General features: G+C 36.0%; 1 protein-coding gene across 2 annotated transcripts; it reads right to left on the bottom strand.

Annotated features, from left to right (window-relative positions):
• Positions 1-23,909, bottom strand: hpn (hepsin). Of its 2 annotated transcripts, XM_052144548.1 has the most exons (13): positions 23,718-23,909; positions 23,057-23,094; positions 13,786-13,887; positions 13,642-13,683; positions 12,922-13,051; positions 10,752-10,868; positions 10,223-10,263; positions 9,968-10,133; positions 9,447-9,643; positions 5,213-5,308; positions 3,581-3,723; positions 3,275-3,439; positions 1-1,070 (listed from the first exon to the last, which is right to left on the bottom strand). In XM_052144548.1, the coding sequence occupies exons 2-13, from the start codon at positions 23,073-23,075 to the stop codon at positions 1,017-1,019; spliced, it is 1,272 nt and encodes a 423-aa protein (XP_052000508.1). In that variant the 5' UTR covers positions 23,076-23,094; positions 23,718-23,909; the 3' UTR covers positions 1-1,016. The 2 variants fall into 2 exon arrangements, with proteins under 2 accessions (XP_052000508.1, XP_052000507.1); XM_052144547.1 differs by lacking the exons at positions 23,057-23,094; positions 23,718-23,909 and adding an exon at positions 13,974-14,031.
• Between the last annotated feature and the right edge of the window lie 220 nt (positions 23,910-24,129).

Below are 24,129 nucleotides of genomic sequence, written 5' to 3'. Positions count from 1 at the left end.
GGACTGCTGCTCACTGGATGTTTTTGTTTTTGGCACCTATATGAATAAATTCTAGAGAATGTTGTGTGCGATCAGCAATTACATAAATATTCAAACCAGTCTATCTGACACCAACAATTATTCCACCGTCCAAATCACTGAGATTATGTTTTTTCCCCATTCTGATGGTTGATGTGAACATTAACTGAAGCTCCTGACCTGTATCTGCATGATTTTATGCACTGCACTGCTGCCACATGATTGGCTGATTAGATAATAGCATGGACGAATGTTGGTGCCAGATGGGCTGGTTCGAGTATTTCTGTAACTGCTGATCTCCTGGGATTTTCACGCACAACAGTCTCTATAATGTTCTCAGGATGGTGCCAAAACAAAAAACATCTCGTGAGCGGCAGTTCTGTGGACGGAAATGCCTTGTTGATGAGAAAGGACAACAGAGAATGGCCAGACTGATTCGAACTGACAAAGTATTTACGGTAACTCAGATAACCGCTCTGTACAACTGTGGTGAGAAGAATATCATCTCAGAATACTATTCTGAGATGTGGGTTGGTGCTGTTTTGGCAGCACAAGGGGGACCTACACAATATTAGGCAGGTGGTTTTAATGTTGTGGCTGATCTGTGTATATGTACATATTGTTATATATACTTTTTGTAGCATATACATTTAAAAGCTGTGTATAGGTTTCATTTGTAGTTCGAGCCACAATTGCACACTTGATTACCCTTCTTGGTGATTATCTTACTATATTTTGGTGTCTGATTTTCAAAGAAAACAAGCATATATTATGGTAAATGAAAACTGAGGTGTCCACAAACATATTAAACCCATAGTACAGCATCAAAAATTGTTCTTGGTCTCCTTGAGTCAGAAATTGCAAAAGATATTCTACAATTGTCCTTGAAACAGGTTGATCAACACGGAACATCTGACTTCAGTCTGATCAACAAAAGACATCTGATCTCAACATGGAATATATCAGTCTCATATAAAACATTTCTCCACTCTGAATGGCTATGGCGTGACAGCCCGGGCCATTTTGTGCACTCCTGGGGAATTCTCATACATCTGTGAAGACAAAAAGGAATTAAAAGGGAGAGGAAGTAACAGTAGGAAGTTTGTTTTTAAGATACAGTTTGTTGGTACTAAATGACAGTAGAGTTGGGTGGTATGACAGTATATAACCGTGCGACGGTAGAAATGTGACAACCAACGGGGATTTTGCTACAGTTTACTCCACGGTAGGACTGTATGTTTTTTTATTTGTCATTTACATGAGAGTGATAGTTCAACATTTACTCTCTCATATGTTGTTCCAAAACAGTATGACTTTCATTGCATTTTTTGGGCTGTCTATCCATCTTTAATCTCCTTTTATGTTCACAGAAAGAAAAAGTCATAAGGGTTTGGAACAACATGGGGGTGAGTAAATTATGACAGAATTACATTTTTGGTTGAACTATCCCTTAGAATTAAACATAGAATTCAGTTAATCACATGTGTGCATATATTGCCTATATTTACAATGGCTTTGAATGTCATCCAAACAGAATGTAACATTTGTCACCTGTTTTCTAAGCTTTAAAAAGATTTGTTTTGCTGCTTTGAGTCTTCTGTTTTTATCTCAAGTGTTACATAATGCGAAGCAGGTTTTTGCATTTGTTCCCAGACTTGTCATTCACTTTTTGGTTTGCATCCATCAAGTTCAAAATAAATATGAGAAAATAATCAAATAAGATGACACTGAATTACCTTTCACTTGTATTTAATTAAAAGTATTTAATTTACTGGATAAGCCAAACAAAAGCATTACTACATGTCTTTTTAATATATAAACCTTTTTTCCATTGAATTTCTGGCGAAACTAAAAATTGCCGGGGTTGGGGGGTATTGACGCCTCACACTTTGAGATCAACTGCACTAGATGGACGTTGTTGACCATTTGATGCGTTTCCAGTGATGTCCATTTCAGTGCAGGATGATACTGGAAACAGGATGTGTGTGCGTCTAGTTCACACCGGGCTTTAGATTATGTATGTGTGTGATATGGATGTGTCTTTAGCGTATTTGAGCTTGGATTATATGTTTTTTCCGCTCATATCGGCGTGGGTTGCTTGTGAACCAGTCATAATACGATTCAAGCTTTGCAAAGGAACTGTTATTGAAGGATGAGGTAGTTAAAAGCCCTTGGACCCAATGCAAAGTAAGTAAACAGTTCCATTCATTAATATTTCAAATGTCATGATGACTGTTTGATACTTTATGGTGCTGAGTTTTAAGAGGTGTGCTTGAGATGAACTGTGTAATATATTGGGATGCAAGGTGTTGGATGTGTGTTGTTTCTAAACCCTGAAATGTAGTTTTATAATGTTGTGGAGCTTGTTTATTCTCTTCCGATTGAGTTTCAAATATGGCTGTTTTTGAGGTGCTGGACAAGGTTAGCCAATCATAACAGTGGGCGTTTATACTGAAGTTTTAAGAAGATTCTGAGGCCAAAACTGAGCATTTCAGACAGAGGGCCAGATACAGGGTGGAAAATAATCATATATTACTAAATTATGACAGTTTTAGTACAAAAACCCTTTGCTAGCGTTATCAGTGGACCTCAGGGAAAATAATAAAACTATAAAAAAGAGCATTTCATGACCCATTTTAATGCTTATTTGAGTTTCAAAATTACAAAATCTACCTATCTACCCTAAACATTAAACCTAAACCTAACCAACAGTGTTAAAAAAAAGCAAATGCAAAATTTAGCTGTGCTTCTATGACACTTTTGACTATGTCCACTTGAGTGCTCCTCAGGACTTTTACACCAGTCTTTCACATTGCTACAGTATCAGTTGAGTGTCGCACAATTTAATCACACCTGAACAAGCTTGAAAATATATTTGTATATGTAATGTAAATGTTACAATTTATCAGCTTACAAGTCATGTGCTATAGTAAAAGTGTTTAGATGTCATAAGATAGTTTAGTGTTTATAAAATGTTTATCAGCTGTTTTACTCGTGATATGTGTGAAAGGGAATAAAAGTAATTGGTGTTGTAGCGCCTCTAGTGTTCATTTCAGCTGTAAAATGCTGCGACACGTAGGCTACTGTACAACGAGCAATGTAAAAATAATTTTTCAAAAATGTGAGTACAGAAATTTGATTTTATGAGACCAGGTTGCACAAAGAGTAATTTCTTGCAATCATGCTATAACATTTTTTATATTTTGGTCATACCACCCATCCCTATCTGACAGTGTGGTCATCCAGCTACACTCACCCTCATGGCTGTAGATATCCAGGGCAAAAAGCGTGACACACGTGTGTAAACGCCAGGCTTCTTGGCCATGGCGCAGCCTGTGCCCCAGCTTACCACCCCAAGCAAACGATAGCGACTGGTCTTAGAGAGGATATCTGCTGCTACAAAAGGACCACCACTGTCTCCCTGACATTATATGAGAGACAATTTAATAAATATCTTCTATCCATACACAATACCACACAGAAACATGTACTGTACATTAGGCATGAATGTCGCTCTCTAGTGGCCACAGGGCACTGAGGCTCAGCCAAGAGTGGCAGATACCTGGCAGGAGTCGGTTCCTCCCTTCTCATAGCCAGCACAGAACATGGTTGTTGTGACCTGGTTGTCATAGTAATCAGGGCCATTACACACAGCATCACTGATGATGGGCACATTTGCTTCCTGGAGGACATTGGCTTGAGTGCCTGCGAGAGGAGATAAATTGTGAAAGAGTTTAAAGGAATAGTTCACCCAAAATGGAAACTCTGTCATTATTTTCTCACCCTTTTGTTGTTCCAAACCAATATTGACTTTCTATCTTTCTCATGAACTCTCATGATCATGTTTAGAAAAGCAATGCCAGGTGAGTTTTGTGAACTACTTTCATGATACTCTTGTGGTGCTTTTGTAGGGTACAATGAGGCTAAATGTCACCCAGGGGTAAAAGGCACTTTTGTAATGCAAAAATTACAAAAAATACACAGCAACAAATATTACCACTGTACTTTCCTTAACACCTGTTTGTCACTATGCACGGCAAAATATTCCTGATCTATGAGATCATTAATTACAAGGTAATTTAATCTAATATTTAATAGTTTTTAAAATGTTGCAAATGTATGTAGCTAATGAGAATCCCTGAAATTATCACATGTATTTTAAGACAAAATATTTATTTATAAATTTTAGTTTTGTTCAAGGTGATTAAATCAAAAGTTGTTTTTTTTTTTTTCATTTTTGTCCAATAAGTGTAATGATAGTATTTGGGGTAAGCCCCACCCCCCCACCCCACGACTAAATTATTGACCCTATATTAACACGATATCACTTTAACCCCCTGGGGTTTTTACCCAAAATGTGGGATAAAAAGCTCCATTGTTATCTTTTTATAATATTTTTTAATGAATTCTAATCGAAACAAACCTTTTATAATTTATTTTCACACAAATTATGTTGCTCCATCAATATTCAATAAAAATAATTTTCATTTTTTCATACTTGATACACTTTGAGACCAGAAAAAAAAATAAAACATTTTCCTTAAGGTGTACCTTTAGCCTATTAACCCTGGTCTTAAAAGCTGAAATGTACTAACCATATACTGCAGATTACCACCAACAATACTTTCAACTTGTCCCGTAGTGTTTGAGAAACAAGAAATGTGTTTACGGTACAAACACATAACTCATAATGTAAAGCTTATCATGTAAGTAGGCAGCACTGTCATTAAACGTACTGTAAAACATCACACTGTTTCTAAAGTATATTCATAGGAATTAAAAAGTAAACACGATAACATGAGCATGGTGTGTATATAATCTACACCACATTAAAAGGATTTAGACAACTCTACAGCTTAAGTAACAAACTTTTCATTACCTACAGTAAACATGTGTAGCATTTTTACAAACTAGGTGTTAATCAACAGAACAAATGCAAGACATTGTCATTAGGCTGAAAACCCGAAATATTTCTTTAACTTTCAGGCACAACAACGGTCACACAGGTCATTAACACAAAGGTCAAAGACAGAGCATGAGACACTGTAGGCAGACAGAAAGCAAGTCCCCAGTTTCAGTAAAGACAGACCATTTTTAAAGGTGATTATAAATACTGTAATACAGCATTCCAGTGACCTTTAATTATAGACAGAATGAAGATCAAATGAGAAATGATCCTGCTGTTGTTACTAACCATAATATTCCATGTTACCCCAGCCAGTAACTGTACCCATCTGCCCATCCGCCAACCGCTGGCCATATGTCGGTAGACACACTGGCTGAATGTAATCTAAAACACAGCAGAAGAGATTATGTCAACAGACAGGAAGTTAGCAACAGGCAGATTTTATGTAATTAAATATAGGGGTGTTTCTTCAACTTCAGTCACTTTCATGTTGCAGAGGATGATCCTTATTAAAACAAACAGATTCACTTTTTTCCTTTTATTAAATGAAGCCCTCATTAAAACTGAATGCATTTTATGTATAGATTTGACTGTTTTCAAACCTTTCAATATTAAACTATGAAAATCCATAAACAAATATTAGATGTTTATAACTATAATAATCTAAACAAGTTTAATGAACATTAACCACATTTTTTTGAGTGACAATTATTTATATATATATATTATCAGGGCTGGACTGGTAATCTGGCATTTTCCCAGTTGGCCGACACACTTTGTATATTATTACTATTATTATTATTTTTATTATTAATATTATTATCATTATTATTATTATGACCCATAGTTGTGGCATTATTTCAACAACACTAAACAATTTTGTCCTTAAAACATTTTTCAAAAGTTACTGTACTTCTGTATTTGTTAACCAAGTTGCCAAATACACAAGTAGAGATGAAATATGAGATGTGATGTTTGAAAACCCCCAAAGAAATCAAGGTAAATATCACTTGTGAGAAGAATATTTTAACTGGCTGCCAAATGATGCAACAAGTGTTAAAATATTTAATTATGTGTATTTATTAGGATAAATAAAATGTTAGTTATAAAATTAACCTTATAAGGACAAAGGAGTCGGCCATTTTATTTCAAAAACATTACAAAATAGCTTTTTCCATCTATGTCCTTTCCACCATAGAATTCTATTAAACACAAAACACAGAATTTGAGATGTGCTAGAAATTACTTTTATTTTTATTTTAATTTTTTACAAATGACAAATCTCCTGTGATGCATGTACAAACACTTCTGGACATTGCTAGTAAACTCTTTAAAGTGTGAAAAAATTTCCAGTGAGATGTTCTAGAAAAGTGTCCAAAGTTGAAGAAACACCCATATATACTATAAATATATTCCAATTTCCACAAGTGGCATTTCAAAGTGTTCCCCTTAATCAAATTTTGATTATTAACTAATGATGATATTAATATCATCTAACATTTCGATAGTTATTGAAATACCTCATACGTTTTGCATTAATATGTAGCCTAGATAGGCAATTCATACAAAAATTCATATTGAAATGTATTATTAAAAACTATACAAATAATTTTAATATGAATGTATTTGAATTTAATTCCATTTGAATTCTACTTACTTATATTTAGAGTCAGCAAATATATTGGAATTTAATATTCATTCTCAATAAAATTTTGAATGGGGCACAACCCTGTAATACACAGTCAAACTGTGAACGAGCATTAGCAATACTATGACATGCCACTAGAGGGAGAGAGGAGCACTTTCTTTCTCACCGTTTCTTCTCCACATAGTGTTCTTTCTAATTATTGTCGCGACAAAATACGTTTTCAAAATCAATTTCAACACATACATTAGAGCATAAGGTTAACAATGTCAGAAAACTGTATATATTTGGAGGAGCTTAGTCCTTGTGGAAATGTCTGCCGGTATTGTCTTATGTTTGGAGTCAAGGCTCTGTGGAAAAAGAGTAGCTTTGTTCTCAGAAACCTGAAACCTGAAACCAGAAGGACGTTTACTATAATGCTGTTCACTCAGACAGGCCTGTAACATACCACTCACTACCCTAAATGAAAAAACACCACAAAACAGACTATAATTAAAGGGCCAGTTCACCCAAAAATGAAAATTCTGTCATTTTATTTACCTAATGTTGTTGCAAACCCATATGACTTTCTTCCATAGGAGTTAATGATAGAATATTAATTTTTGGGCGAACTGTCCCTTGAAGATGATGCTATATTGCTCAGTTTGTCCTGAGTCAAATAGAACCATCTCTTTTATTATCAAATATTCTTTCATTAAAGTCAGTAACTTTGTTTTAAATGACAGTTTCAATAGAAAACAAAAAAGTAAGCATAAACAGGAAAAAATAACAATTACATTTATGCATTTGGCAGACTTTTTATCCAAAACAACTTACATCTTGCCCTAATCATGCATTTGACTTATAATGTGTCTGTCCACATTGGAAGCGAAAATAATCAAGGTCATGTGAGGCTTTAAAAGGAAAATATCTGTCTGATCGAAAAATTTGAAAAGGCGCATACACACATGCACAAGTTCACAGAACTTATTCATTATGGCTGATATCAATCTAAAGTATCACTATTGAGAAACTGAAGCTCAGTTAATAAAGGACTCTAAACATGGGCAAGTATAATTCATTTTGTGTGCTTTATTATCATGCAGTAACACACTGATGTATTGATTGATGTATGCAATCATGAAATCAGAGATCCTCCCCTCGAAATCCGAACACAATTGGTATTATGCTATAAATGTGGTTTATGAGGACATTTCTAGTGTCCCCATAATTCAAATAGATTAAATAACATACTTTTTGAAAATGTAAAAATGCAGAAAGTGAGGGTTAGGTTTAGGGTTAGGGGATATAATCTATAATTCGTCCAGTATAAAAATCATTATGTCTATGAAGAGTCATTATAAGGATAGAAGGTTTTCGGATCTAACCTGCTTTGGACACAGTGTTATAGCATGCAAGGTTTACATTTATCAGTATATGTATTCCCTGGTAATTGACAAAAATGTCTAGGTTACTCTTGGAGGGAACGAGACATGACTTGTGTCAATGTAGTGACATAAAAGGAGCTGGTGTGCAACCACTCATTCAGGTTTGTGCTGAGGAGCTGAGACAGAGTTCAGGCCATTATAGCGGGTAGTTCAATGTTGTGGCAGGAGGGACACAACGTCTCGTTCCCTCCATCAGGGAATGAGGGTTACAACAGTAAACTAGACGTTCCCTTTCTGTCACTCACTCGAAGCTGTGTCGATTTAGTGACACTAGGGGTCCCTATACGAAATGCCACAACCAGCTGAACTGTGTTACGTGGATCGCCAGTGCAGGTTCAGGCAGGCCACTGTGTGCTGAGCAACAAGTGCACTGGTCCAATCATAACCTTCCCAATGCCCCGAGCACGTTGTATGGACCCTCACCCCCAAAAGCATTAAAAGGGTGGGTCAGACATGCCCACAATAGGAACAGGCCATACCAGCTGGTTCGGCCTTATCCCTTCTTTTCTCCCGGAGAAAGAACTCGCTTGATTCGAGCTGGGGCCAAACGTATTCACGTCGGGGTAGGTGTCCTTGGAAAAAGACACAGCGGAGACCACACCCTGCCCGAAGGTGAGGTAAATGTGTGAAAATACATCACATGGGCACACGATTCTTTATCGGCAGTATCGCATATGGAGACAGTCCCTGTGGTAGGTTCTTCCCCTAAGCGGATGGAGCTGCTACAATCATGACAACCGGTGGCAGAGGGACTCTGCCCAAAGGGAGACACGGGAGACGGTACCGTGGAAGATTACGTCATATGGGGTTACCGATAGTGAACCAATGTGTATGGAGCGCCTATCCTAGCACAGGGGCTGACCTGAAATGGTCATACTGACACAAGTACTGGGCCTGGCGTCAAATTCCTCTGCTGAATTTGCTTGCATATATATTTTGCTTGTAATGGTATACTCGACCATCGAAGGCGAATGCTCAGTGCACGGCTATCTTAACAATGATGACCGAGTGTATGACCCAGACCTTCTTTTTTTTATGTTTGTACCACAGCCCCTCGTGTGTGCGGCGAACTAAACAAAAAAGTAAACCAAGGATTCTCCCTCCGACCCTCCACCGGGGGATTTAGTGGTCTATCTACCACTTCCAAATGTGGCACGAGTCTCCTCACCTCCGGGTCACCCATCTCAGAGGCACTTAGAAGCCTTCCTAGGGTTCTTGGTCGTGGATCATGAGACGGAGGGCGTCAAAATCCGATGTCCAACTAGCAAGCGTGGCCGTCAGCAGATCAGCCGAGTCATCTGCATCGGACTGAAGCAGCCTGCTGTCCGATGCTGCTATCGATATCTCATCATCCTCCTCATATATATATATTTTTTTAAATTCACAAAAGGGTACGATCACAAATGTCTCTCTTATTAAACTCTTGTTTTATGACTGTACATAAACTCACCTGTGAACTGCAGAGGTTGTGTCAGTGCAAGGACTGCAATATCACGACTATTGTCATCAATGTTGGCATCGACAAAGGGCAGGTAGCTGCTGTGGTATACAACTGTCTTCACCTCAGCAATCACAATGTTCTTTCGAATGGGGGTGTTATAGATAGAGCCCATTAGAACACGCCAGCGTGATACATGCCGGTACCTCCTGTCAAAGGGTGAAATCATACATAATGTGTGTTTTTGTAAATAGGAATGTGGGTGTACATGTTTTGCTACCATTTTTTGCCAGAATAATATGTGGGGATGGCCCACAAGGAATAAAAGTTTCTTAAATTGGCCAAAAAAATCTAATCTAAAAATGGCTAGAGTGTACACATAGATGAAATTTTATGTAAATGAATGTGAATGGTGACTTAGGCTATTCTTCCTAACATCTCCTTTTGTGAGGGTGAGCAAATGCTAAAAGAATGTACTTTTTTTTGGGTTAACTATTCCTTTAATGACGCTGCATGTGAGGTGTGTAACTCACTCAGGAAAGCAGTGAGCTGCACTGACAATCCAGCGGTCAGAAATGATGGAGCCACCACACTGGTGAACTCCATCATACTGTAAGCTGACCTGCCACGGCCACGAACCCTGTCGAGTGTCTACTCCCCCAACAATTCGTTCTTCAGGCAGCATGCGACGGCCACAGTCTACAAAGTGAACAAATTATTGAATTGTGTCAAATAAATATTCAATATGCTACAAAATAAGTTTAGTGGCATTGCCTCTCACAACTTACCTTGACAAATGACCTCAAGAATCTGACCTTTGTCACATTTACTGAAACAGAAATTAAACAAAGTTTAGAAGTTTCAGAGAGCTAAAATATAACCTTTCTTTATTTCAACCAGTTCTTTGTTGTTTCTTTATTGTTTGCCTGATTAAAATCTGAAAATGCATTTCTTGAATTGTTCAAGTCAACATGAAATGCCTTTTGCAACCCATTTAAAGTCTGTAATCTGACAAGCGAAATAAGATCTTTCATGTAAAATATCATTGGATTGTAAAAGATGGGTGTTTCATACCAGAATGAAGCCAGGTGTTTGGAGGGGAGGGGTTGAAAAGTATGAGGGACTTGTGATGAAAAGTGAAAAAAGGAAACTATTTTTTACATTTGATAAAAGATTGCAAAGACAAATATTCTGTTTAATTTGGAATACCATGCCGATGAATTGTGCACAAATAGGTTCAATGTGTAAATAGGGTCAATTTTGATTTCATGTTGACTTCAAACGATGTTATAATCTTACAAAAAAGCAATCTCTTACCAAGGATAGAGGGCTGTTTTTATCTTTTTCCCATATGTTAACTCACTCTCTTTCACACAGAAAAAATCCTGGTCACCACCATTGTCAGGAGCACAGGTCACTGAGAAATTTACTGCTCTGAATGGAAAGGAAAATACAAAAGACTTTACCAAGACATTCTTTTGTCTTTTTATTTTTTTATTTTTTTTGTCTTTATTATATAGAACTTGCATAAATTAAAGAAATCGTTCACCTAAAAATAAAAATCTGTCTTAATTTAACTAGGTCTGAAAATCTTGTCAAAAATAATCTAATTGCAATAAAAAAAAAAAAATGCAATTTTGATTGAAACTGTGATATTATTCTAAAACAAAATGTTAATCCCAATTTTCTTTTTCTTGGATAAACACTTCCTAAAAAGAACCAGACAAAATAAATACATAAAAAAAAAAAAAAAAAAAAAAAAACATAACAACGTAGATCGATAATGTAGAGAAAAAAAAATATTTACATAATTTTCACATTGTATCTGTTTAATGCATACCTGTTTTTGTAGAATTTGTTTTTATTTCATAATTCTTTGGGACGCAATAATAAGTTATTATGGATATATATTTATGTATAATAATTAACAGCAACAACATCTATTATTATCATTATTATTATTGTAAAACAGTAAAATGTTTATGTCATATTTTCTGATCCTGCATGCGGCATAGCAATGCAGGCTTTTATTTTGGCCGTACACTAAAGAACACTTCTGTTTGTAGTAGAGTTGACAATGGCCTTTTAATGAGGAGAAATGCACTCATCAAAACTTTTGGCCACAAAAACCCAGTATTATGAGGTTTCTTTAGATTTGGATAGTAACTTTTAGTGGCCAAGCATATTTGGAACTACACTAATGTGCAATTAATGAATCTAGAGAGCTGCAAATTAGCTTTGAGTATGTGACACTACAGAGAACAGAGCTGAATGATTTATACCAATTAATCGTTCAGCCCTGTCTCACCCTCATGTTGTTCCAAATCCATATAACTTTTTTTCTTATGCAGAAGGAACACTGAAGGAGATGTTTTATTTAATATAGCCTACCTATAGTTAATATAGTCCATCTTTTGTGGCTATTAATAACAACTCACTTTAAAGCTTAAAAGTGGACCAATAAGTATCATAAAATTGGTTCATGCGGCTCGTGCATCATATTCCAAATCATCTAAAGGCATACAATAAGCTTTGATGAAAAACAGTATGAAATTTATGTCGTATTAAAGAAATTTAAGTTCTATGAGAGAAACTTGTTGACAGTGGATTTTGTCATAGCACTCATGAACAGGCAACCCACATCAAGATTTTCACAAACAAAAACAACATCTATTTTGTGGGTAGCTGACGCTGACTACCACACCTGGAGTTGTGAGTTCGAATCCAGGGCATGCTGAGTGAATCCAGCCAGGTCTCCTAAGCAACCAAATGCCACATGAGTGAAGCAGTATTGTGGCAGGGCGGAGGGCGGGGTCGGGTCGTGATCCTACACACCCGGTCCCACCCTCCACCTTGCAACAAGTATATAAAACAGAAGTGTGTGAATGGCAACTAACTGTACAAGTATTTGAGAAGATTTGATTCCTTTTGTTGACTAATTAAAAAAAAAAAAAAATGCATGACATGCATTAACTCTACACACTGGTGTGTTTGTTTTGACTGATCTGAAGTGACTGAACGCTGTGAACGGGAATTAGCTTCCAGCCTCAAGGTAGGTGGAGCTCTAGGTCACAGCTACTGATGATATGGACCAATGGCAGCAAAAATGTGTTTAACAGCCGGTAAGAAGTTTTACTAAAAGTTCACTCAAACGAGCTGTTACGAACCACCGAAACAAAAAGCCAGATTTGGTTCTAAATGACGTCACACCAGTTCATTCTTTGAATTTGTATGAAGCATATCGGGGCCTTATGATGGATTGGAATGACATGAGGGTGAGTATATTATGGCAGAATTTTCATTATTAGCTGAACTATTTCTCTAAGACAAATTACATTAAAATGCACAATAACTGTTTCTATTTCCAAGACGATAATTGGACATCACTCAAATGCAATATGATGAGGTCATATAAATAGTATGCAATTATTCCATTCCTAACCTAGCTGTACTCTCTTTTTCTCTGATACTCTTTCTTGTTTGTTACCTGACAAAGCCCATTTCCTCACAGCTGATATTGGCAATGAGCTGGTTGACACTGGATGAACAGACGTGTCTCCACCTCCACTGGGTGGAGTCAAACACTCGCAGCCTCTGGTCTGCTGCGCTCACCTGTACTGCATGAGGTAATAAAGACTTGGTGTGTTTTGAATGCCAAACAACTCATACTACTGTATTTTTGCAATATGTAGGATGCACTGTAGTTTTGGGTAAAGTATGCAAGTTTTCTGTATGCATGTTCTATCTGGATAACATTTTCCAAAATGTACAGTGCACGGGATAATGTATTCCACAATGCAGTGTGCTCAACAACTTTTTTAACATCTCTTTTTTGACTCGTTATTAAGTAATTTTTATCGTATTTACAACCAAGCCATGCACTGAATAAAACATGCAAAGTAGTGAGGTCATATGGCAACAATGTGAGCTTAATGTTGTTTGAAGAGATTGTTGCATAATGCATACTGTTTCACAGAATATTAATTTAAAAGTATGTAGTATACAGTATATAGTGTGCAGTATGGATTTAGCAGTATTCTAGCATTCCATTTACAAACATAGCAAGCAAACATGCCTTATGAAGTGCACAACTCTTGATATTGTTCAATTTATAATCATCAATATTTGTTATATAATATTGAATTATATTACTGTAATAACTTTATGTATGTACGTGTGTATGTATGTAGAAATAAACAATGTTTACCATCAAATAATCCTGTATCTTCTGTCGTTCTGAGATATGTGACTAAAAAACAAGCAGTCAAGAGAAGGTTTAATAAATCTCTGGATGAATTGCAATTTTTCATTAAATCAGTAGTTCCTAAGGAAGCCAAGCAGAGCGTCTTACCAAGGGCCCAGATGGTGGCTCCCAAACCTCCAAGTATGATCAAAATCAAAGCTACTGCAGCGACCAGTCGACATGGACTGAAGATGTTCATCCCTGGACTTCCTGTTGGACACAAACTACATTTAGTACAGAAAAAACAAGCTATCTAAACATGTCTAAGAATGTCACAGTGTAAATTTAAAACATACTGTGAGATATTGTGAACCAGGTAAAACAAATGTCTGTGAGCAAACACATAAACCATGACGGGGCTGATGAAAAGAACAGAACGCTGATCAATAGTCCAAAGTCGTCAATTCCTTACCGCTTAAGCAAATCTGGGACTAAATCCCAGTGCCACAATCATCTCTCTCCACACACACATATGAGTGTCAGTATGTCCCCAGACAAAACCCTAATTCCCAGAGGTGTAGCCATGTCAGCTTATTCTACTGGTACCAATACTGGCAATTTTCCATAACCACGATCCTCTTAAGTAAACCACACATATGCAGTCACATACTGTACATGTGACTAGATATGAATTTTGCTAGTCTCCTGCTTCTCAGGTTCTCTCCACAGTTTCTCCTTCAGAGATCCACAAGAGATCTCAATATTGTCTCAAACTGTGCTTCGATTTGCCAAAATACCATTCGCAATCAAAAGACAGAGATTTCAATTTGATCTAAAACATTTCTTATCAAATTCTACCAAGACCAAAGCTATTAGTTTTCATCTTGAATCAAAGGAATAGTTCACCCCAAATCTGTAATCATTTACTCACCCTCATGCCATCCCAGATGTGCATGAATCTCCTTCTGCACAACGATTTTTAGAAGAATACCTTAGCTCTGTAGGTCCATACAATGCAAGTGAATGGGGTCCAACACTTTCAAGCTACAAAAAGCACATAAAGATAGTATAAAAGAAATCCAGTTGTTTACTCCATGTTTTCTGAAGCGATCTAATTGGTTTTGAACAGACCAAGATGTCACTTTAAATATCGGCATTGCAGTCTCTAGGCACATTCATGGTTTTAAGATCGATTACATTTTCCAGAGCTTGATGCACGTGCAGAGCACTAGATGGCGCTACGCAGTATATTCAAGCTTAAAATCATGATTGCCAAGGAGACTGTGTATGTCATTTTTAGAGTTACATTTTGGTCTGTTCTCAGCCAAAACTCATTTGATTGCTTCAGAAGACATGGATTAAACCACTGGAGTCTCATGGATTACTTTTATGCTGCATTTATGTGTTTTTGGAACTTCAATGTTTTGGACACCATTCACTTGCATTGTATATACCTACGGAACTGAAATATTCTTGTAAAAAATCTTTGTGTTCTGCAGAAGAAAAAAGTCATACACACCTGGGGTGGCATGACGGGAGTAAATGATGAGATGATCTTCATTTTGGGGTGAAATATTCCTTTAATACATTTTTAGAGAAACATCTTTAGGCAAAGTTATTACATACACAAGGTCCAAAATTAAAGCTTGCTTAGTGCCAAATGTGGATAAAAGTCCCATTGGCAATTAAACTTATTTAGAAAATGCTTTGTTACTTTTCTAGGAATTTAAAAATATATATATATATTTATGCATTTGGCAGATGCTTTTATCCAAAGCGACTTAATACAGGGACAATACCCCTGGAGCAACCTGGAGTTAAGTGCCTTGCTCAGGACACAATGGTGGTGGCTGTGGGGATCGAACCAGCGACCTTCTGCTTAACAGTTATGTGCTTTAGCCCACTACGCCACCACCACTCCAAATAATGCATGCTTGAAATCAAAATGTACATAAAGAACTGTATCACAATAAATGTGTTTCCTATTTGTGACATGAGCAAATCAAATTAAAGTGAAAATAGAGGAAATATACTTAGGAAGCCAAACTTTAAACTTCATGAAGCTAAATTCCAGAACTTCATGTAGCAACACATTCCTGGTGCCAATTTGAGGAACAAAATCACAGAGTATCACCGAGAGATGCCTAGAGTGATAGTGTGATCTGAGGGAAAGGGGCAATCCCCAAAAAATATTGCACACATTTTTCTTTCTTTTTTTTTTTTTGTTGGGCATTTTACTTTGTTGGAGCATATAAATAAATAATAATAATAAAAAAAAAAGTTTTAGTCCACGCACCTTAAGCGTTGAGACATAGTTTGGAGTTTGGACTGATACTTAGCGCAGACATTGTTGTTGTCAAACAGGTCTCCCGAGCAGTCCCACGGTCTTCCATTGGTTGGAAAATCAGATAGTCCTGCCCCAAATTCACACTATTGGTTAAGCCAATTTTGCTGTTTTGAGCTGGTTAGGATGCTCAAACAAACAGAGCAATGTTTTGAAAGTGCCACGGAGCAAACAATCTACATGTGCCTACATTACACACATGTGTGGCTAGACTCATTATTCTCCACCTAAAGAACAGAAATTGCATGCACATTTTAACAAAAACATGCTTTTATGACTATGAGTGAGGACTTTCGTTCCGGTGTGATAAACAGTAGGTCCATGTAAAATCAGGCTCAGGACAAGCTGCAGAGACTGTGCTGCGTGCAAACAAACACACACAACAGGTTACAGCAGCTCTGCATCAGAACTTAATGCTTCACAGGGACATATTAAGTAGACACATCAATTTAATTTATTTTTATAAGCATATAACAATCATGATGAAAAACACAAAAAATGTAGGAAGAAAACAGGATTTTTTTTTTGTTTTCTGGTCGATACATGACATGAGCACACGGGAAATCAAGAATGTCTCCTGAAATCAACCCCCTTCAGCTGAATTACTGACAAGGCCCATCCCGCATCACACATTTTTGCATCAGATGTATACACATTTCCCATTAGCGGTACTGAGAGCCCACTAGGCGAGCAGCATCAGAGACATGGATACTGGTGCCATGGGAACCAGGAAGTAACTGTGTTCACATAAACATTTAAGAGCACGATTCAGAGATTGCATTTAAGCTCTACAGTTACATTTTTACTCCACCAACAGTTATGTTTAGGGTTGGAATTAGGGGTTAATGTAAATAAAATATGCATTCCTATTAAATTATTTACATCATTTACAACAACAAATACAGTTAACTTTTGGCACCACTCTGTGGACATTTCACCCATAAAGTTGGAGTTTACTCTGCCCACAACAGCACTTCCAGTTACAGACACTGGGGGGCAGTGGTTTGAATTTCGAAGCACAGACTAATTTCAAAACAGCAAATCTTTCATCCTACTGTTTCCAGATTCACATTGTGATCAATCTGTGATACAAGAGTCATCTTGGAGTTTATACTGTACAAACTCCTATCATGTAAACATTTTCCAGATTGATCTAAGGAAATTTACGTGACAATGACAACATTTTTGCAAACCAAAATTACGTGCTTCATTACACGTTTGGTTCCCCAGTCAAATGTCTAGCGGGGGGTGCCAAAATCGAGTGAAATTATGTTGTAACCAGACGAGGTTTTAAGGTGATTTTTTCATGAGTAAGCGTACCTCCCTATCCTAAAACTGTAACCTATACCTAACATATAGTGTTCAAAAAGATAAATGAGAGGTAAACAAAACAGACATACTTATCCTAAATCAACACCTAAACCTAACCGATAGTGTTAAGGCAAATTCGACTTTAGCATATTTACTGAAACAACCACGTCATTTGGTATCACTTCTAGTGAGTCCAAAGTCCAACACTATAAATGTATCATTTTTCAAATGTTGAGTTATAGTAAAAGTGTTTTGATATTATAACATAGCAGGGTGTGCGTATCCCACTCATGGGAGTGTACATCATTTTAAACATTTGTCAAAAGTGCTATTGATTTCTTAAAGGGATATTTCACCCAAAACTGAAAATTCTCTCATAATTTATTCACCCTCGAGCCATCCCAGATGTGTATGACTTTCATTCTTCTGCTGAACAACATTTTTTTTAGAATATCTCAGCTCTGTGGGGTCATGCAATGCAAGTGAATGGTGACCAAAACTTTGAAGCTCCAAAAAGGAGATTCACCTTAAAATAATCCATACGACTCCAGTGTTTTAATCCATGTCTTCTGAAGCGATCCAGTTTGTTTTGGGTGAGAACGGACCAAAATATAATTCCTTTTTAATTGTACATATTGTCACTGCAGTCTCTAGGCACGATCATGATTTCAAGCTTGATTACACTTCCTAGAGCTTGACAAATGCACAGAGCACTAGATGGCGCTATAGGAAGTGTAATAAAACTTAAAGTCATGATCACCAAGGAGACTACTGTCAAGATGTACAGTGAAAAAGGAATTATATTTTTGTCTGTTCACACCCAAAACAAACTGGATCACTTCAGAGGACATTGATTAAACCACTGAAGTCTTATGGATTACTTTTATGCTGACTTTATCTCCTTTTTGGAGCTTTTGGAGTTCTGGTCACCATTCACTTGCATTGTATGGACCTACAGAGCTGAGATATTCTTCTAAAAATCTCCTCATGAATTATTTTAATGTCAGAACAATTATTCAAAACAAAAGAACAAAGAAAGGCTGATGTATCTTGTGTGATAGGAAAAAAATGTGATAGTGGTGGTGGGGTTAACCTGCTTTTCTTCTGTGTTTTAATGTCAAACTCCAATAGCTGATAAAATGTATGACCCATTAAGTCACTGACATAATATATGTCATTGTCAGCCAGGACATCATTACAAAATTAACCCTCAAAGGGGTGATCAGGACCATGATGCAAAGCAGAAGGTGTTTATTTTGCAATAATGACCACACTGTAAAAAAATGTCTTTAATTTTAATGGTAAAAGACTGTAATAATGCTACAGTTTAAAAAAAAAAAACTTACATTTGTTAATGAGTAGTTACCATAAAATATAAATAACTTTTATGGTAAAATGTTATGAAAATATATGTATATTTTTAGATGTAATGTATTGTTTATTAGTCATGGCCTTTGAAGGAACAACTACTGATGTTATCATGTGCCCTTTAGTAGTTGCTATGGTGATTAACAATACATTATAAAATAAAAATCAGTTTTGTACAGATTCAGAAAGTTAATATATTAAGATTGTCATTTAATAATAAAAAAAATAACAGTACTGCACTGCAAAAAATACAGTAAAAACAACAGTTCTAAACTATAAAATGTACAGGTTGTTCTGTAAAGTTGTTTACATTTTACTGTATTTTTAATATAATTAACTGCCAGTATATTATTTTATTGTAAAAGCAACAGGATTTTTTTAACAGTGCAGACAACTTTACATTATGCTGCTTAATACAATGCATGGCTTTTACCAAAGAAATGAACATAAATTAGTAATTCAAGATAAAAATGATTCTATAATGCAGAAAAAGGTTGCCTGGGACATCAATCAGTTATTTAGTCATTATACAAAAATATTTGATCGCAGAATGCCATGACCAATCAAAATCAATCATTCCAGACAGCTGTGGAATTAGATATAATATTTTTCTAGATTAGATGTTGGACTAAAACAGACTATAAGAGAGGAGAAAAACAGCTGATGTTCAATGGCCAATCATACCTCATCATAACTCTCAAGCATAGGCATAGATTTAGGTAGGGATGGCAGGGATATGTCCCGACCAACTTACAGAAAATCAGATGTCATGACCAATATTTAGACAAAAATGCCACATACAGAATACTACTATGCAAACACAAGCCCGAATGGAACAACCTGGCAAAGGTGCAATCACAATGAATTATAATTAATTTTTTTAATCATTGATAGCCACTATTATATGCAATAAAAATCAACATTGCATTTAGTGAGTAAGATATAAACAACCTTGAAGAAAGCATACCATTCTCATGCATGGTAACTAAAAAGGAGAAACCCTTGTCATAACACATAAACATAAAATTACATGATTACCATTGAACATAACTTGAAACATAACTATGCTTTTAATTATTATTTTTAAATGTTAATGAATAACAACCCCAATTAGTCCCCAAAACATGCCCAGACCGACCTCATTACTTATGGAAACACAACAGCCAATAGCAAGTCCCTTAGCAAAAACCACATCAGACATTGGTCGAAGCAGCACATAAACAGCATCACAAAGCACCTGTTCCTTTTCTCAGTGCTGTTCAGGATGTCGTTAGTGATTACTGAATGAAGATTTTTATTTTCTATAAATATATAACTTTATGGAGATCACAAAGAATATATTTTTGTATCTTAGGTCCAGTCCTTGAAATGAAACAAGCATAGTTTTGTTTCCTGTCGAAGTAAAAAAAAAAAAAAAAAAAAAGAGAGCGAGAGAGTTTTGCATATGGCCCAAAGTAGGATTCTGCTTTTGTGCCTGCTTGAGGAAGACACATTTGAAATTGAGCGACTTACTGTCAGATGATGAGGTGGAATAAACAAACAGGATTTAAAATGCAAATATAACTGTAAAAAGAAACGATTGCCATCCCAAGATAAGAATGTTAGAGTAAGTTGTGTTGCATGATATCGCAGATTAACTTGCAGTGAAATCATTTTCATGCATTTACCCATAAAGTTTATAAAGACATAAGGAGCAGAAAATATGCTTCTGTTATGTGTGTGTTTCTGTGACAATTTTGGCATGTTTATTTAAGCCCTTAACACTTACTCATTTTAAATTGAATTTGAATTGCACTGCACGCAAATAAGTAATATTGGCATTACATTCATGCTGTTTAACCAGAGTGGAACTGGCCCCCAGATTTTCATTAGTTTAATGCTGAATAACATTTTACAGAATGTCACTTGATGATACAATTTTCTCGATGCACTGTAATTCTTGTTGAAAACAATATAACTTGATTCTGATACATTAATCTTATGTTTGTCATATTCCATATCGCTGCTACATTATCTACCAAGTTCATTACAAATGCCATTGCCCCTCCATTACATGCAGCCACCGGTCAGTTCTAAACATATTAATATTTAATATGGTGAGGCAAAACATAGGACATGAGACATGCTATATTAAGAAATTGTTATTTTTCCAATATTACCAGACTGACTGTCCACATTTTCTTAATACCAACATTTAGAATATAAGCCTGATCATTTCAAACCAAACCTACACCCTTGCTCTCAAGTGACCAATGATGTTTTGTCCAAGCCCAGCTTTTAATGGCTATAGAGGTCAGAACAAAACTGAAACAGTGTAATGTTTTTCTGTTTGCCTGCTCTAGTTCCATTCCTGAAGATTTCCTCACTGTCTTGGTCTGCTGTTCTATGGCTCCTGCTTTGACCTATTTGACCAGAGAACAAGCAGTACTTTTGTCTGAGTAGGGGTGTGTATGAGAGAGAGAGAGAGAGTCACACAGATCTTCTTTATAGTGCACTGCTCTCTCTCTCTCTCTCTCTCTCTCTCTCTCTCTCTCTGCTCAAGATGGTCATACCTGGCTGGTTCAAGCTCTGTGGCCAAATTCAAATAATTCAGTTCCCTCCTAATGGAATACATAAAAACAGCTACGATAACATGTACAATGTAAGAACAAAAGGTCCAGTACCATCGGTAACTCACTTGCAATAGGAAGTTCTAAGATTTGCTTATACTTTGACACATCTGTTGTTGAATATTATGGTAATCTATAATATGATTCAGTAGGACCTAAAGCCCTTTTGGAATCTCATGGTGTTGGATTCAGATTAACACAACACAACTATGTACTTTAAGTTTAGTCCTCCTTAAATGAATATTCCGGTTAAAGTTAATTCCAAGTTAAGTTCAATCAACAGCATTTGTGGCATAATATTGATTACCACAAAAATTAATTTTGACTTGCCCCTCCTTTTCTAGGTTTCAGTGAGGCACATACAATGGAAGTGAATGGGGCAAATCCATAAACGTTAAAATACAAAAGTATAGTCACAAGACATAAATAATATGTGTGTTAATATGATTTTAGTGTGACAGAATCACTTACTAACTTTTTCTGTGTAAAGTTATAGCCAACTTTACATCTTCGTTGCCATGACGATGTAATGTTACCAAACCCTATAACCCTTATAGACTGTAAAAATGATGATTTAAACAACTTTACAGTTCTAATAATACATGATTTTTAACAGAAGAATTATTATACAATTATAAGCTTCACATTACTGCCTTTTAACCCACGAAAAATTGACCCCATTCACTGCCATTGTGAGTGCCTCACTGTAACCCAGAGTTTTGCTTTTTTGAAAGAACAGGAGAGATGAGTCTAAATATTTTTTTTGTTGTGGTAAACAACATTATGCCACAAATGCTGTCAATTGAGCTTAACTTGTACTGAACCTGGAATATTCCTTTAAAAAACTATTAAACTAATAGTTCACCCAAAAATGTTTTCTTTTTCATTACTCAATTCCAACTAACTTTTTCCAAGAAACACAAAATATTTTTTTTCTTTCATTTTAAAATCCCATACAATGACAATTCACAGTGACCAGTGCTGTACAAACAGAATCAAAACATCTTAAAACAACCATAAACGTAGTCCATATGACCACTTCTATGTGTGAGGCCACAAATTAAGTCATTATTCACTGAAAATCTTCCCCTCTGTTGCAGCTCATAAATATTATTCTCCATTCCACATTCCATATTCACAGAAGTCATGCTCAGTTACTACATATACAAGGACCAATGGAGTAATGACCACATCATCACATCATTTTTTAAATCTAAATGCAAATGTGAATTATATTTCAGAACTTCTGTGAAAAAACAAAATAGCAGCATACGAGTTTGGAGTGAAATGACGGTAAATAAACACATTCATTTTTGGTTGAACTTTTCCTTTAATATAGCTAAAATGTCTAAAAACAATCAGGGAACTTGGCACTTTGGTTCTGAATATGGGTGACAAAACATTTAAAACGAATACACTAATGTGCTCACTTTGGCACAAATAGATCACTTAAGTTCACACCAAAAACAGCAACATTTTTGAGAGAGGGATAAAATGGTTCAGCTCTCCTAGAGTATATATGTTCAATTCACCTTATAAAATATACCTTATGTAATTTAATCACGATCTCTTTCCTTCATCCATTCAATTACTTGTAAGCTGTATGACCGCTTCCTGTCATGTCATGACTCATGTTTGACACCCTTTGACCTTAGTCAAAAAATATAACAGTTTCAGACTGACCAAATCAAATCCAGTAAATACTGTAACCCATCACAAGACAGCTCAGTTAATATTTAACACATGAGTCGTCTGATGTCAACAACAAAAAAAAAAAAGGAGAGAGGAGAAATATGTCAGTACTTACCTATCTTCTTGTCGGTCATCCTTATCCAAATTGAAAAGCTGAAAAAAGAGATCAAATGAATGATTCTTCTTCAAAAAACGTGCTGAATTAGATTGGCTTTCTTTCTGACTGACAAATGTTTGGTGAGAGGGTTAAAAAAAAAGACATTTATAAAATAATCATTCAGCTACCGTTCTGGGCAAAGATGGGTTAAACAAGTTAAATAAACCAAAGGGCAAACTGAGTGAAGAATTCAACATGTTAGTCAATGTCTTTAACATTAACATGTATTCAGCAATAATTCCCTTTTTGCTTGATTTTATTTCTAAATGTCCATATATGTTCCATTATTTTAACACATTTATACACGAATACATATAAACAGAAAGAAAAAATGTCAAATGTAAATTAAAGTTCAAAATGATGTTAATTGTAAATAAAAATAAAACATCAATAGGCCTATAATACATCCTGACACTTTTAAAGGCCTGATGGTCACTTATATTCGGGGGACATCAGAACGACCAAAATTACTCAGATAATAGTCTGGAGATTATTATGATTATTATTAAGATTTAAATTACCATGATGATATGATATACAGGATTAATCTGTTATTTTCTTTTTTTCCCCCTCTAAAGTTTTAATTAGTGCTTATAACTTTAAATGTCTAAAATCTCACCTTTAACTCTCCACTGCAAGTTCTTGGATAATCTCTTGAATAAGAAACAATGAGATGAGGAAGAAAATCAGGCGTTTCCTCCAAATGTCCGCGCTGACATTTCGCTTTCCCCGGAGGCCGTCGCTCTTTTATTTTCCCGTTAAATGCAACTATTCTCCAGTAATCGGGACAGTTCTTCTGCTCGCTCGCTCTCTGCTGACTGTTTGAGTGGAAACCTCCCTCTTCCGGTCAGTAGAATGTGTTCTCAGTTGAGCGCAGGTGTGCGCGCGCTGGACAGGTGAATCTGTGTGCGCGCGCGCATTTCACCTTTTGGAGCTGCTCATTTGATGAACCACACCATGTACATCAAGGACTGCAAGTAAAATTACCAATTGCCTGTAATTTGGCATTTGGGCATCAACAGTATTTGTGG

Source organism: Xyrauchen texanus, chromosome 15 (assembly GCF_025860055.1).
Source record: "Xyrauchen texanus isolate HMW12.3.18 chromosome 15, RBS_HiC_50CHRs, whole genome shotgun sequence".
NCBI lineage: Eukaryota > Metazoa > Chordata > Actinopteri > Cypriniformes > Catostomidae > Xyrauchen > Xyrauchen texanus.
The sequence above is the reverse complement of the archived record's forward strand: the minus strand, read 5'-3'. Positions and strand labels throughout refer to the sequence as shown.